The 16,552-nt window shown below is 40.0% G+C and overlaps 1 protein-coding gene across 1 annotated transcript in view; it reads left to right on the forward strand.

The window, feature by feature from the left end:
- Positions 1-930: 930 nt before the first annotated feature.
- The window catches only part of SEL1L (SEL1L adaptor subunit of ERAD E3 ubiquitin ligase), a 57,083-nt gene continuing 41,461 nt past the window's right edge, over positions 931-16,552 (forward strand). Inside the window, exons 1-3 of the mRNA XM_021679804.2 lie at positions 931-1,091; positions 6,275-6,312; positions 7,146-7,377. Coding sequence (XP_021535479.1) covers positions 1,022-1,091; positions 6,275-6,312; positions 7,146-7,377 — 340 coding nt within the window. The 5' untranslated portion in view covers positions 931-1,021. The remainder of the gene's footprint in view (positions 1,092-6,274; positions 6,313-7,145; positions 7,378-16,552) is intronic.

Consider the following 16,552-nt stretch of genomic DNA (forward strand, 5'->3'; position numbering starts at 1 on the left):
CCGAGGAAGAGAACAGTGTAACTCACAAAAAGAGAGGGATAAGGACAAAGGCTTGAAAGGGTTTTTGCAAAGGCTGTTGGCACGTTTTCCAGATGATTACTTGGTGGCCCTCCTAAAAATGAATACTAGCATTGAAATGATCTGCACCGGATGCGGGTTTATTTCCTTTTGTTTTATAAGGAAAGGAGGAGGGGTAGTGAGTTCCATCCTGGTTTCCCTATATATACGGCATTGTTTTATCTAAATTCAAAAAAAATACTTCGAACTCAGTCTAGATGTTGTATTTTTCCTAAGTGTTGATATCACTCTGTCCAATTCAAATTTTCTAAAAACAAAAAACAAAAAAACAAAGAGGAAGAAGAGCTTAACACATTACAAACTCTTAACCTTATAATGTGTGTTCCTTGATATATATGTGTGTGTGTGTGCGTGTATATATATATTGGCTCAAAAAAAAAAAATAGGCTGTGGGTTCGTAGGCTTGAGCTAACGTCTAGCCAAGGTGTTACCTAAGCCAAGTTCTCTTGATTTCAACAGCCACCTGCACTTTTTTAAATCTTGCTCCATAATGGGATACGTTTTCCGAGAGCACACTTCGAAAGAGGCCCATAAAGTGCATTGTGGGAATTGTAGTCCTGAGTTACTTTCTTTTCTTCCCGGCCCTGGACTCACGGTCTGTTTCCGGGATGGTTGAACCCAGGATCTACCAATTAGCTGGGGCCATGTCGTGAGGCCGTGGTCCAACCGGGAAAGCCGGTGTGGGAATCTCACAAAATGATTGGTCAATGCCTGACCTCGGGGGCGGGGCAATAAGGTGGGCGGGAAGACTGCGGAGATTGGGCACAGAGCCCGAGGCGGCGGGCGAGGATTGGCTCCGCACTAGGGCAGGGAGGCCTGGGAAGGGGCGGAGGAAGGAGACCAGAGCAGGAAGAGCAGCGGCAAGGCGGCGGCGGTGGCTGAGTCGGTGGTGGCAGAGGCGAAAGAGACAGCTCCAGGGGGTGGCAGCGGCCGCGAGAGCAGAATGCGGGTCCGAGTTGGGCTGACGCTGCTGCTCTGTGCGGTGCTGCTGGGCTCGGCCTCGGCGTCCTCGGGTCAGTATCCGCCCCCTCGGACTGGAGGCCGGGAGCCACCGCCCCCCCACCCCCCGGCCTCCGTCCCGGGGCAGGGCCGTGGGGGCTCAAGCTGGAGACTCCACTCTCTCTGGTCACACCTCGCACTAGCCTGTCACTCGCTGTCATTCCTCGGGCTTTGGCTGGCCTGGGCTAGAGGGGGTGTTTAGGGAGCTAGAAAGGGGAGGAAGAGAAGGGGCGGTCACCCTGCCCACACCTCTCCTCACTTAACAAACTTTACGCGACTCCTCGCGAATGAGGAATTGACTCTGTGGGGATGAATCCCGACAGCTGGCTTAGATCCGCAATGACACCTGAGCCTTACTGGAACTTCCTCAACTCTCAAACAGATTATGTGCTTGGGATTTGTAAATTAAGTAATTGACACACCTGGGGTTATCACTGAGCAGAGCCAGGTCCATCAAAACCGGGACGTTGACAGTGGTTTGGTGGGTTGGCTTAGCACCTGAGGTGGCCCCTTGTCTCTTTGTCTATTTAAAAATGAAGACTTTTGATGTAACTATGTCCACTCTCTATCCCTTTTTAGGAAATATCCCCGGGAAAGTGGTGTTTATCTCGTCACAGTGTTTCTGAGTTGCCCCATGTTTGTTTAATATAACTTTGTGATTTTTTGAGAAAATCTTGGTCCCTATAAATTTAAAATGTATAGCAGCTGATTTTCATGTTTTGTATAGATATATAAATTCATGTGCTTTTGAATTGATTTTCCAGTTAGCAGATTAATACTGTGGTTCGGAAATGTATTTTTCTTTTTTAATAGTTCAGTCTGCCTACATCAGAAAACTTTTATTTTGAAAGTGTTGATAAAGAAGCACTTAGTGTTTGTGAAGAAACAGTACAGTAAAGCTTTTGAATTTTAATCAGTTTAGTTAACAAGATAGCTGTTCTGTGGCTTTAAATTTTTTTGGAACAAGGCAGGGTATAAATGTCAACTCTCTCTTTTTTTTTTTTTTTCCCCAACAGAAAATTTCCCAGATGGCTATTTGAATCCCCAAATTATCTGTCCTAGTTGTAAGTCAATGCCGTAACGTCATTCTGTTTCTAAAATAAGAGGTCTAAACCTAAAATTCTATCCATATTGTGGTTTGAGATACCATTTCAAAAGCAACAAGCATATGCTAGTTACTTTACTGCCAACATCATGCTTTGAGGTCTGCCTTCCCCCTTTTTAGTAATGGTTTGCATTCATGACCAAATCTCCAAAACTCTACCTAGCTCTTAAAGCACTGTTAGCAATTATTTGACCGAAGGAAGTATGAAATGAAACTGTTGAGTGTAATGGATAGAGTACCTGATGGGCCATAGACCACATGCATCAGAATTCCTCTTAGGAGTTTGTTAAACATGCAGTTTTAGGTCTGGAACAGGTCGGGGCATCTGTAGTTCAGCAAGCTTCACAAGTAATTCTTCACACTAAAGTGTAAGAATGACTCGTTAAAGAACATAGTAAGTATCCCTCTGAATTCAATTTGCAGAATTTAAAGAAAATTAAAGCCCTACAAACATTTTCCTGTGTCTTCCGTTAACTAGATTTCGTATACTTAAGAGCTTCAGGTCAGTGGAGATGGTACTTGAAGAAGTCATTTAATCAACAGTTGGGATTCTTGGGATGTTATAATAGCGGATTACTAACACTGAAGTGTTAAATCTTCGGATTGTGTTGATGTAAGCAGAGGACTGGGTTCAAAAAATGTCTGCTCTGATTTCCATCGTAGCACCTGTGCCAAAGCATTTCTCTGGCAGAGGCAGAATCCATACTTAGCCAGAACTAAAACAGCAGAGATGTGCATGCTGATAGGTAATAAAGGCACTACTGTGCTCACGTGAAGTGCAATCCTAGTAAAACTCTTAGGTGAGGTAAAGTTTTAGAAATTGAGTACATGGATTTTCAGTTGACTTTTTTTTATTCATTAAATTGCTTATGTATACAGGAAGTCAGCCTCAGTATTAGTTTAAAGATTTGCTCCTATTTAAAAATCAAGTCTTGGCCATAATTTTGCACTGACTTAAAGTTTCAATGTTAGTGGTTACCAAAGCAAGTTGCATATTTACCAGGTACCATCAGCCAACAAAGGGAATCTTGATCCTATCACTGTTAGTAGCTATTATTTCATATCTTGTTTTAGAGGCATATAAAAATACAACACTTTTATTCAAAATGTTTTTCCTGTGAATAAATAAAGGAGGAGGTTAAAAAGATATTTCTCCATTTCCTCAATAATGAAAAATGCTGTAAGTTTTCTCACTTAGAAATACTTGTTTTCTTATTTTCAGCAGGAAGAGACAAATGGTTTTTTTTTTTTCCTTTATGCCAAACAGTGTTACAGAATCTTTTAAATTAGGTCCACTGCTAAGCATTTCAGGTAATAGTTCTATTATCAGATATTCAAAGAGTAAATTTCAGATTGTAGATGATGTTTAATTTCACTGTTCTTTTGTTCCTTAAAACATTATTGTGAGTCAACAGGACAGATGGTATTATTCTCTTTTGACAGGTTGAGAAAGAGGAGGCTGACCAAGCTTGCTATATTGAACCATGTGTATAAAATTAATATGTAATGAAGCCAGGTGTTGAACTTAGCTCTCCAGCCCTCGATTTGGAGTAATTAAAAATCAGGAGTATTGTAGGATCTGCACAGATTCAGTGGTAAAGCAGAGAACAGGATGTCTGCTCTCTTTTCACCAAACTCTTAGGACTTTCTGTGTTTGAAGGTCTATCAGTCTGTTTAGTTTACATGACAAATCGGAAAATGAATTTGTGATGATTACTTTTCCCTGAAAGAATATCCCTGGTATTTTTTGCAGTTTGGTTGGCTGATATAATAAAAATGAAAGTTGGTCTTTTTCAGAGGAAAGTATACAATTACTAACGTAACGTAAACCATTATATTTTGGATGTCATACTGTTGAATGAGAAATCTATAACTTTTCATTGAATTCTTTTGCATTTTTTTCTTGATGTCCGTGTTCTGCTAAAAGCATTATTATTTTCTTTTTGTTTATGCATAACTTCAGTGTCTTTATTATCTGACTACTACATATAGATTATAAGCAACTTCTATAAATGTTATGTGAATGGATATATCAGTGAAAGAGAAAATAGCTTATGCTTTAAGACTACCATCTGGAGTTGACTTTCCCAGTTTAGTAAATGAGAGAGAATTCTTTTATTTACCAGTAACCTTAGCATATATCCCTAGTTTGAAGAGAGGAGAGACAGAAGCATGATGCAATTCACGTGAAATAACCCTGATGTCACAGGTTTCCGTTGTCTCTTGGAGTTCAAAAACACATTTTGCTACTCGAATGTGTAATAGCTTGTAGTGTCTCAAATGTATATGTCTTCAAATTTATTTATAGGTATCTGTGTTATATACTTATTTGCTGCTTATGTGACCTGTTGTGAGGTACTAAATTTCATGATTTAGTGATTAGTGATTTAAGAGTTCTGGCTCATCTAAAGTTTGGGGACATACTGTATACATAATTTACACATTTAACATCTGTTCTTAATATATTAACTAGTTAATATTTGTGATTATTTAAACACATCCACACATACAACTTTGATATGTAATAGAGATGAATTTTTTTTTCCTTTATCCAAAGGTCTGCTGAGAATGGAATTTGAACCGTATGTTAGAATTTGGGCTTTGGGTAAAACTTGTGAAGAAGTTAGCATGAAGGATGAGTGTTAATTAAGTGCCATCACTACCTAGATGCTAATGGGTACTGTGGGACTAATACATGCTGTACCCTTCTCTTCCCTACCCATCAGAAATAAAACATATTTGGAAGGTAGTCTAAAAGTAGTAAATGTGAAACTAGCTATAGTTTAAGTGTTCTTTGAATTGACAGCACTTTTCTTATATAGCAAAACCTCACTAGTAGAGTAGTTTTCTCAAATATTCAAAAGAAACAAATACTATGAAATAGTGTTGTATATTTTATACATAATGAATTAGTTATACTTCTTAAAGTTAGCTCACTGTTTTGATAATACAAACTCCAAAGCATGTTTTTGTTGTGCTTGAAAGAGTTACAAGTTATGAATAATATTTAGGATGTAACCATATGAAGTAAAGATAAATGGCAACCATAACACCAAATTTTCTGGTAAAAAGCACAGGGTTTTATAGCATTTTGTCTTCTGATTAATTTCTCATATAGCTTATGAGCTTATAACTGAAGCTCACTCCTGGATAAAATCAGATCATTTTAAGAGTAAGAAGGAAACCGAGAGATCATCTAACAGTTGTTGTTGTTTCTAAACTGGCCAGGAATACAATAACCAAACATGTGTATGGACACGGTGTTCAATGTATTTGTGTAAGAACAGGAAAAAGAATAACAATTAGCCAGAATAGAAGTAGTAGAAAAACACAGAGTAATAGAAGGAAAATTAACATAATTGGACAAAGCCAAAGCAGCAGATAAGAATTTGGAAGAAAGGTGCAGCCAGGGGCTGGATTCATTGTTTATTTAATATGAGATACTGATTTCTTAATAAATCTCATGTGAGTAAGTACATGATGGTATGATGCTACTTTTTGCTTTTATCTGGTTAACTCTTCAGTAGAGTAGAACACAAATCCTAAGTATCTTAGTCTGGCAACTCTACTGTCACATAATAATAATTGTTAGTGTCCATCTTTAGTAGTCTCAGTGAACAGTAAAATGCTAATCAGCACTAAAATAAGCTCTGTAACTCCAGATTCTGAGCAGAGGAAAATAATAGGTGGAACCCTGAACCACAAAATCAGAGATTTATTTTTATAAGTTTAGTAACTCAGTAGTAGACTAAATACGAACAGAAGAATTGGATGGTATCTGAAGAATTGCCTGGTTTTGGTGGTGGTGATGGTGGTGGTGGTAGTCGGTCTTCTCACCCGGTCTTCTCACCCGAATAACAGATGAAGCTAGTGCCTTCCCTGGAGAAAGAGGAAGAACTACCCCATCTAACCCCTTGTTTTCCTTTTACCTAATCTTTTCTGTACAGTTGTTGAATACAACCATTTTTTAGATAGTTCTAGATATATATATCAAGTGTCTGATTATTATTTGTTGTATTTATCAAGTGCTTTAACAGTACCTGTGATTTCCAACAAGAAGGATGATGAAATTGTCTTAAAATTTCTTTACAGATGAAGAAGGCAGTCAAGATGAATCCTTAGATTCCAAGGTGTGTACTAAAATTTGCATTGGCCAGTATTTGATGCCCAATTTAAAAGCATGAATTATGTGTCTTAGGATATGAAATCTATCTTTTGAGCAACAGAATTGGATTAAGAAAAAAAAAAGAAAGAAAAACATAGCTGGTATCAATACACTAGTTCTTCCGGGGGGGGGAGGGGGGAATCACTGACCTGTAGGAGACAGAATAATAAATATTTTCATTCAGAGTGTTGGTTATTAGGTTTAATTTTAACTCGAATGTGCTGTGTGTGTAAGAGCCTGAAGGCTGTAACATTCTTACTGCCTAGTGAGAGATTGATTTTATTCCTTTTTTTAATTTTTAGTTTTTTTAAATTTTGAAGACTTAACCTCTGCCATTTGTTTCCACTTCTATCAATTTTTATAAATCTGTAGAGTTGATACATTTAAATTGTTTGGTTGAGTGAATAAGGCTGATGATGTATCCAAGGAGACCATTCAGTTATGATCTCTGATCTCTGGATTTGAGGGAATATAGATAAACAGAAAGTTGTAGTACAGGGCTATCATAAGGGAAAGTATAAGCTATGTCGGGAGTTTGTAAGGGACCCTAATCCAGGCTTCAGGAGTTAAGGAATGCTTCCTGGGGGAAATAACATCTAAGTTGAAATTGGAAGAAAGAGTCAGGTTAGGCAAGTGGTGAAGGCATGTGATGAACACATAACAAACTTTAGAGAGATGAGCAAGTATGGCACATTCACAGCTGAAGGAGATATATCTGGATTAGTAAAAGTAATGGTCAAATTGGATGGGAGACAGTCCTGATACTTTTTGAAAACTAAAAATATTTTATATTTTCAGACTTCTTTGCCATCAGATGAGTCGGTAAAGGACCACAACACAGCAGGCAGAGTAGTTGCTGGTCAGATATTTCTTGATTCCGAAGAATCAGAATTAGAATCACCAGTTCAAGAAGAGGAAGACAGCCTCAAGAGCCAAGAAGGGGAAAGTGTCGCAGAAGAGATCAGCTTTCTAGAATCTCCGAATCCAGAAAACAAGGACTATGAAGAACCAACGAAAGTACGGAAACAAGGTAGCCTGGACATTTTCCTTGCTTTTGCCTAATTTAGGAAGGAGACAACTGAAATTTTAAACAAATGTAGAAAGATGCAGAAGTCTGGTTTTATTGACTGTGAACCACATATAATGTGTGGAGTGTAATAGTTTATGATTTTCTAGATTTTTATATATCAAAGTTATTCACAACAGTTTTGATCCAAGTTACATAAGCTGAATTTGATAATCAAAATTGCATTATTATATTAATATCCTAACATCCTCTTTTTGTACTCCAGTATGTAATTATCTGCCCAAGTGGTACACAAAATGGAAGCTCAAGAAAGATTATCTAATATGCTGCTCTGGTTATTTTCAGTTATTTTCAGAATTGTGTTAGGATTTTTACTACAATAACCTTCCCAATCACCCTAGGAAATTGATGTAGGTGTTTATCTAACTGAAGCTTACATAAACTTTGATCCCCTTCTAACTTTTACCTTCTTGACACCCTCTTTTTAAATTTAAAACTTGCTCTTTCTCATAATAGTGTGCGCTAAATAGCTATCTTTCTAAGAATTATTAATCCACTCCGCCCTGTCCCACCAACCTTCTGTTATTTTGTTTATTATTTCAAAGATCACTACGATACCCACTTATTACTCTGTTACTAGCCACTTTTGGAAATTGATCCAGATTTTACCTTTCAAAAATATAATCTTTTTTCAAAATTAGAATTTTTTTTATTACAAATATCCATACCCATGAATAGAAAAACCATGTCTAAAAAAATTAAAAGTACCTTAATCCCATCAGCTAGACAACACAGCTGTTAACATGATGGAGAAAACTCTTTTCAGGCTCTTCTCTAAATGTATAGTTTTAAGAAGACTAAATTGGGTCAAAATGTATATGCTATTTTACAGCCTGCGTTTCGTGCTTAACAGTTTGTCTTGAACATTTTCCCCTATCATTTAGTATTCTTTTACAATTTTATGGCTATAAAAAAATTTTACAGGTAGGAGCACCTGGCTGGCTAATTCGGAGGAGCATGTGACTCTTGATCTTGGGGTCATGAGTCCAAGCCCCACGGTGGACATAGAGATTACTTAAGTAAATAAAACTTTAAAAATTTACATGTAAATATACCATAAATTAGAAATAGATTGTTTACAATTTTTTCTTACAAAATTTTTTTTTTTTTTCTGAGAGATCATTTTAGATGTATCCTTGTGCACATCTATGAAAATTTTCTGAGAATTAGTTTTTTAAAGTAAATTTGCTGGACTGAATGTAAAATTTTAAAAGACATTTGATCCCATACTGTTAAATTGTTCTTCAGAAAAGTAATTCTGCTTGCTTCCTTTGAAACGACTCCTTTTCCTGCGCCTCAGCCAAGTATGTATTACTATTTTTAAATTTTTGCCAAATATTATAGTTTAATTCGTTCTTTTTTATTTTTTTATGAGGGAGACTTCAAAATGTGCACAAAAGTGGAGGGTGTAATGACCCCCTTGCCCATCACCCAGGGTCAGCGGCCATCCACACTCTTATTCTTGCTGCATCTCTGCCACCCCATACGAATCTACTCTTTTCTTTCTTAGAGTATTTACAGCAAATTCCTTGTTATTCCACCTGTGTATGTATCTCTAAAAATACGGCTTTTTTTCCCCAACAAAATCACAGTGGTATTTTAACACCCACAAAATTAACGATTATTCTTTAATCACCCAATCCCCAGTCTCTGCAGTATTCCCTGTTGGTTCAGATATCTTTTTAGAACTGATTTGTTTGAGTTAGTATCCACACTAAGATCTTAGGTTTTTCTTAATCTATAACAGTTCTCTATCCCTTGTTTTTTATTTCATTTTATTTGGTAAAGAAATAATGTCCTTTGTGCTATCCAGTTTCCCACATGTACATCTAACTGGTCGTATCCTTGTAATGTCATTGAACTTGTTCCACCATCTGCTGTCTAGTCTGTAAACTGGAAGTTAACTCTAGAGGCTGAGTAGATTTAGCTCTGGTTTTTCATTGAGATTATCTCATAGAGTACTGTATACTTCCTATTACATTACATCCGGAGGCATGTAGAGTATCTGATTGTCCCACTTCTAGTAATTGATCAGTGAAGCTGGGTGGTGTCAGTCTGATCCAGCCATTCAGAAGTTCCTCACTGACCTTTCACCTAGAGATTGTGAAAACCGTTTTGTTTGTTGTCTGGGCCCATTATTTCACTAGGAATTGCAAAGTGATGGCTTTCTAATGTATAATTTCTCCTGCATTTGTTACCTGGGATTATTTTATAAAGAAAAACTTTCCCTCGTCAACTAATTGGTTACCCTGAAACACAGTCCTTAAAAGCAGGATAGATGCTTGGTTCTTTCCCTTGAAATATTTTCAAATAATTTGGTACTCTAGCAACCTCCAAAGGAGGCCAGTAAGTACATTTTTGTTTGTCTGTTTCTGTTTGCTTTGCTTCTGAGCATCATTCCAGATCCATGGGTTTCACATATGTTTGCTTCACGCAATTGCAGTCCTTCTTTTTCATTGCTCACGTTATCCCATTTTTGCATACCAAGAGTCCCTTTAAGTCCATTCTTTTGGACTAATCATAGGTGACTTTTTTTTGTCTCTTTTTTTTAATGAATTTTTTTTTTTTGATGTGGTGTTCCATGATTCATTGTTTGCGTATAACACCCAGTGCTCCATTCAATACGTGCCATCTTTAATACCCATCACCAGGCTAACCCATCCCCCCCCCCCCCTCCCCTCTAGAACCCTCAGTTTGTTTCTCAGAGTCCATAGTCTCTCATGGTTTGTCTCCCTCTCCGATTTCTACCCCCCCTTCATTTTACCCTTCCTACTATCTTCTTCTTTTTTTTTTTTTTAACATATAATGTATTATTTGTTTCAGAGGTACAGGTCTGTGATCCATCAGTCTTACACAATTCACAGCGCTCACCATAGCACATACCCTCCCCAGTGTCTATCACCCAGCCACCCCATCCCTGCCACCCCCACACTCCAGCAACCCTCAGTTTGTTTCCTGAGATTAAGAATTCCTCATATCAGTGAGAGCATATGATACATGTCTTTCTCTGATTGACTTACTTTGCTTAGCATAATATCGTAGGTGACTTTTAAACTTGTTTCTTTTTAGGCAAGATGGGATGTCTTAAATTCATCTTACAAATTTCCTAACCCAGAAATGAATCAGCCATTTCTCAAAAAACAAAAAACCCAAATTCCTTTTAGTGGGAAATTGCATTTAGACACTACAGTCTAGGCACCAGGGATATGCATTGCAACTGACTTGTCAGTACTGGTCACTCTTTTTGGTGAATACGGTTAGGAAATGTATCATTCATCCTGGTTCTTCCAGTTCGAATTAAATATTGTGAGAAAACCCAGTATGTCAGATTGACAAATTGTGAACTCAGAAGACTCAGAGATCTTACCCAGTACCAAACTTGACTAATATCTTCAGAGATATAATTATCACAAGACACAGGTAAAATGTTGAAAGTCCATGACTGCCAGGGCTACTCCCAGGTCCTGCTTACGTCAATTAGGATGCACCCTGGCCCAGATTACATACGAGGCCTCTAAATGATGCATATGGAATGTCACTTCCATGAAAGGGAGCTATTTCCATTACGAATTATCTCCAGTTTATTCCCTGATAATTGTATAGCTTGTGTGATATTTTCTAGGAAGCATTCCTCATAAATACATACATCCCAGGTTTATGTACGGTGAGCAGTCTAGACACACCACATCCATCCTGCTAAAGCGTTCCATAGGTAAGGAGAACCCTCCTGGGAGTAAATACCTTTAGATGTTTGCGAGGAGGTCTTTGATCAGCATGTTTCTAACATGATTTGATCATGTCACCTCTCTCTGTTTATATATAACATAAGTTACATATGCATGGCTTTAAGTTTGTGCAGTCCCAACTACATTAGAATTGGGTACTATGACAGTTACTTCTAGACTTGCTTCCTTTATTGGCCTCTCATCCATATCTCTGCTATATTGATCTTCCTAAAACCCAGATTTGATCCATAACTCCCCTATTTACAGCCCTCCATTATCTCCCTATTTGCCTGTGAGATGAAGCACAAACTCCTTAGCATGATTCCCAAAGCCTTCCGTGTGCGGCATGCCTGCTGGCCTCTGTGACTTCATCTCCCGCAGCTCTGCCCAAGACCCTCTTACAGCTATATCAGACTCTTCACCAATCTTCAAATACACCATGCAGTTTATGCCTCTAGGTCTTTGTACAAGTTCTTCCTGCTGTTTGGAATACCTTCCTCAACCCTTTGCCCAAGGTTATCATATTTCTACTCATCCTTAAAGATGAACGTAAGTTTCTCCTTTCTGAAGCAGATCTGAACCACCCAAGGGCAGTTGAAGAGTCTCATGTCTTTAAGAACTTCCTGCTTGGTGTCCCTGCTTTCCCCCTTTCCCCCCTTATGGCAGTTCTCTTAGCAGCAGCCAGACCAGTGTCCCTTCCTGTTCAGAGCCTCCAGTGGCTTCCTGTCACATTCAGAATAAAATCTAAACAAGGCCTTACATGATCAAGTGCTTCCTATCTCTCTGATATCTTCTGCCACTTCCCTTCACTCACATGGCTCCAGCCACACTTGCCTTTTGCTGTTTGTTGACTGTTTCACACTTATTTCCAACTGTGTCTGAGATCCCCAGGACCACACCTGCAGCTCGATGATTCTCCATGAGACTCGCAGGACTGAGCATATAGTCATATTTAGGGCTATGATTTATTACAGCAAAAGAACACAAAGCAAAATCAATAAAGAGAAAGATACATGGGTGAAGTCTGGGGAAAACTGGATGCAAGCTTCCAAAGGTCCTCTCTCTGGGGAGTCACACAGAACATATTTAATTTCCCCAGTAACAAGTTGTGACAACACATGTGACATGCTGTCTACCAGGGAAATCGATTAGAGACCTAATACTTGGAGTCATTGTAGGGGGCTGGTCATGTAGGCAGTCTGTGCCTAGCACATACCAAATTTGCAGACTTGCTCAAGGAAAGCAGGTGTTGACCATAAACCATATTGTTTGTACAGTTGGGATGAGTCACTCATAACAGGGTAGTGGGAACCCTTCCAAAATCTTAAGTTCCCAGACACCAGCCAAGGGCTAACCTTATAAGCCTTTTCAAGGACAGAAGTTTAAGCCTGCTATGTGAACTCTTCTCTGCACAGTCTACCCCTTTGGTCATTGGCCATCTTGTCTTTATGGCAAAGTTACTCTCAGTAAGACCCGGACAATAGAATGAGACCAATCTGCAGTATTGATTTCAGTTTTGCCCTTCATGAGTCCTGCACTTAGCCAATTAACAAGTCCCATTAATCATAAAGGCCAGATGGCTTCCTCCTTAAATATCTATATTAACCTTTTTTACCTAGCCTTAAGCCATCAGTTCAGGCCCAGCACAACAGGCCAGTAAGTTGAAGCTGAGGCAGTGTTGTGATAGGGTGCACATACAGAACTATAGTCCCAGAGGGCACGTGTGGTAACCCTGGAAACAAAGAGTTTACCATCATTGGGGCGACCCAAGCAAGACATAGGTTAGGCAGGATGATGTGGCCTCCTGCCATGGGCATCTTGTCCTAGGGTTTCCAATCCAAGTAATTTAGTTCAGTTTTTAGTGTCAGAGGGACTGCCAGTCAGTTCCAAACAGTTTTGTTGTCCGTGTGACACCAGTTCATCCACCTCATGAGTGTGGACAACATCTGGAGGTTTTCTGCATGGCAAGTGCAGGGGCTGGGCCACCTCCTGCTGCCTCATAGTCAGCCCTGTCTAGTATGGAGCACAGGCTCCGCAGTCTGAATGCAGAGCACTCTCAACAGCTTGGAAAGGTGCATGGAGAGTTTTCCTTCAGGAAGGGGAAGAAGCTTCCAGAAGTAGTTGCAAAAAACACCATCATTTCTTCTCGCCTCACTCATGCCTCTCCAGATGCGGGGGTTTCAGTTTATTTTCCTTGGTTGTTACAAAATCAGTATTTGCATTCACTAATCATAATTTTTTATTTTCTCAGTCATCCCCTACTCTCATCCAGACCTTTTGCTTGGAGGGGTTCTGTATAAGAGGGGCAAAACATCTTCACAGAAAAGCATTTTTATACAGCTGAACCAGAAAAACATCATGTTCAAAAATTGGTCAGGACAAAAATCCTGAATTTTCAAAAAATTTCAAAATGGGTTTACGTCACCTCCCACCTCTTCCACCCTAATCACTTATCCAGTAAGCGGCCTAGAAAAGATCAACCCCCTCGGAGGACAGCTGCATTGAATAATCAGATTGCACTAAGGCATGTGCATAAGAGAGAGAGAGAGGTGAGGGAAGCAGTCAGGTAATCAGTCCCTTGTTGGAGATGGCATCTTATCAGGAGAGCCAGGCACAAGTTAAGACCTGCTCCACAGGGGCTGGAAGTCCCTCTGTCACTCGACCTGTCAGGAGCAAATAGAGGATCATAGTCCCTGTGATGTATCCTCTCCCAAAGGACAGCTTCGGACAATAGTCACAAGTTAAGAATGTGGTCAGTCTCTGATTCAGAAATACACAGCCAGTCAGCTTGATTTCAGGTGGTCCCATCAGAGAACAAGCCCTTTCCTGTGAACATTTGTCTTTGACCCAATCCAGCCAGGCATCCACGATTTTCCTCACAGTATGGGGCCCCATAGAGAGGTGGCCTGATGTGCAGAGGCCACAGCGTCTGAGTTCTGTTTATTGAGCCTATGGCTGCTCTCAGTTAGGTCCAGCTCATACCGAGGCTGGAAGCCTGTCCCAGATAGCATCAGGTTTTAGCTTCGAATCAAGTTCAAGCAAATAGGATCTGTGAATTCAGGATTTTTAAGCAGCCAAAGGCTTTTTTTCAGCAGCAAAGGTGCTGCAGGGCCAGAAACTCCAAGTAGCATGCAAGGCCGTGCCATACCTTTTGTCTTGTCAGTCTTGGGCTCGCACTACCGTACACAAGCTCTCTCTTTCTGTCTGTCTGTCTCTCTTCCTCCCTCCCTACACACACATATGCACGCACGCGCACATACACACAGGCCTGCACATCAGGCTCTAAGGTCAGACCTCTGCCTTCAGAAGCACTCACTAGCCAACTAAAACCTACTCTTTAGAGCTTCAAAAGTGTGTTTCCACCTGTAGATCACCTTTTTCTTATTGTCTCCCTTTTTACAGAGACTCCACTAAGCAAACATCCATATTTTCTATAGGAAAACCCAGGAATTACAGAGACTTGTTCTGTTCCCAATACTCAAGCATTTAAATTCCAACCCGCCCACTGGTGGCAAAAAGCAAGGAAGTTTGTCCCACTAACACATTTCTTTTTTGCGGCTTCCCCTGATCAGGACGATTCCTCAGGCATATATGGAATTATAAGCATTTAACATTATGTACCAATTTTTATCATGCATCCAGTTGTGATAGCCACGAAATACAAAGCCACTAAAAGAATCCCTTTTTTTTTTTTTCTTATTGCAAATTTACTTGAACTGCCAGGAAGTAAATTCATCATTTGTTAACGTTACAGCTACCAGGGAAGATCCTGGCTGGAATGCAAGGGGAGGAAGGGGAGTGGGGGAGGCCATGGCAAGAGCAGCTAGACTGAAAAAAAAAAACTGCTGGAGTGCAGCCTTCTTCCCTTTTCTTTCTGCTTTATCCAAAATTTTGCTTCAGCCCTCGTGATGTGGGAAACAAAGGCAAAAGAAAAATTAAATTTCCTTACTACTTAACAGCCCATTCACAAGCCCTTAAAACAGGCAGAGTGACATTCTTCTAGGAACTCAGCTGTCTTGATCGTAATACTTTGCTAAGGGCAAAAGGCAATCTTAGCCCAACCCTCCAGGATCCTGTAAGTCTACTTTAACATTTAAAAATTCCTTTGGAAACTTCCTTTATCTCTATCCCTCAAGATACATGTTGGCAATCATCTCCCAAGCATATGGCCCACCGATATACATCTGAAGGGTCTCATGACTAAGGTTTTATTAGACAGTAATAAATGACTTTTTCCCTACAATAGCTAGCCCCCTCAAGGTCCTGGAAACTTTGCTTCCAAAATTCCTTAGAGACTTAGGCTATCCCTAACCCCCCCCCCACCCAACTTGAAAGTTGGGCTGTAATCAGGCGCTCCTCATAATGCCAGTGCATTTCTTTCCTGTCCTGTCCCCATGCTTTAATAAAACCACCTTTTTGCACCAAAGACGTCTCAAGAATTCTTTCTTGGCCGTGGGCTCCGAACCCCAACATCATTTCTACATCATTAGGACCTAGTTTTACTCCACTTACCCCCATCCTGCCCCTCTACCTCACTTGGAGGAGAGAGCACTGTAAATTTATAACATTTTTGGCCCATTCACCTTTGGGAATTTGGAGGCCCTTTCTCCTGTCTGGAGGAGAAAATAAAACCCAAAGACATCACTTTAGCCACCATGGCCAAAAGCAACTAGCTTGCTCTCCCAGAGTTGGATCTGTCATTTTCAGGTTCCACAGGTAACTTTTACTTCTTACAACAGTTAGCAGCTCAGCTGCTGCTGCATACCGTGGATGACCCTGTAACTAGGTGGCCACCGAAGATTCATCATACTCTGTCCCCTACCCTTCCTTTCCCAAACAGTAATTTCACCATGAGTCAGGGTCATCCTAGCTAATCCTACTTCTGATGCCAACTGACTTCAGGGGTCCCCAAGACCTCCCCAGGGTCCATGATTTGCTGGGATGACTCAGCATGGAGTTCTACTCACAGCTTTGGGTTATCGTAGCAAAAGGTACAAAGCAAAATCAGCATGGGGCAAAGTGCAGAGGACACAAAATGCAAGTTTCCAGCAGTCCTCTTCCAGGGAATCATAGAGGATGTACTTAATTCCCTTAGCACAAGTGACAACACATGGGAAATGTTATCTTCTAGGGAAGCTCATTAGAGACCCAGTGCTTGGAGTTTTTAATGGAGACTAGTCATATAATCACCCTCGGCCTGGCATGTACCAAAATTGCAGGCCCCCAGAAGAAAAACACATGTTGAAGGTAAACCACATTGTACAGTTTAGGCACAATGAGTCACTACTATTAGGGTAGTGGGAACGCTCCCAAAATGTAAGTTCCCAGATTCTAGCCAAGGGCCCACTTTTCAAAGGATTAACAGCTATGCCTGTGATTACTGTTTTCTGCAC

Source organism: Neomonachus schauinslandi, chromosome 9 (assembly GCF_002201575.2).
Source record: "Neomonachus schauinslandi chromosome 9, ASM220157v2, whole genome shotgun sequence".
Taxonomy (NCBI): Eukaryota; Metazoa; Chordata; class Mammalia; order Carnivora; family Phocidae; genus Neomonachus; species Neomonachus schauinslandi.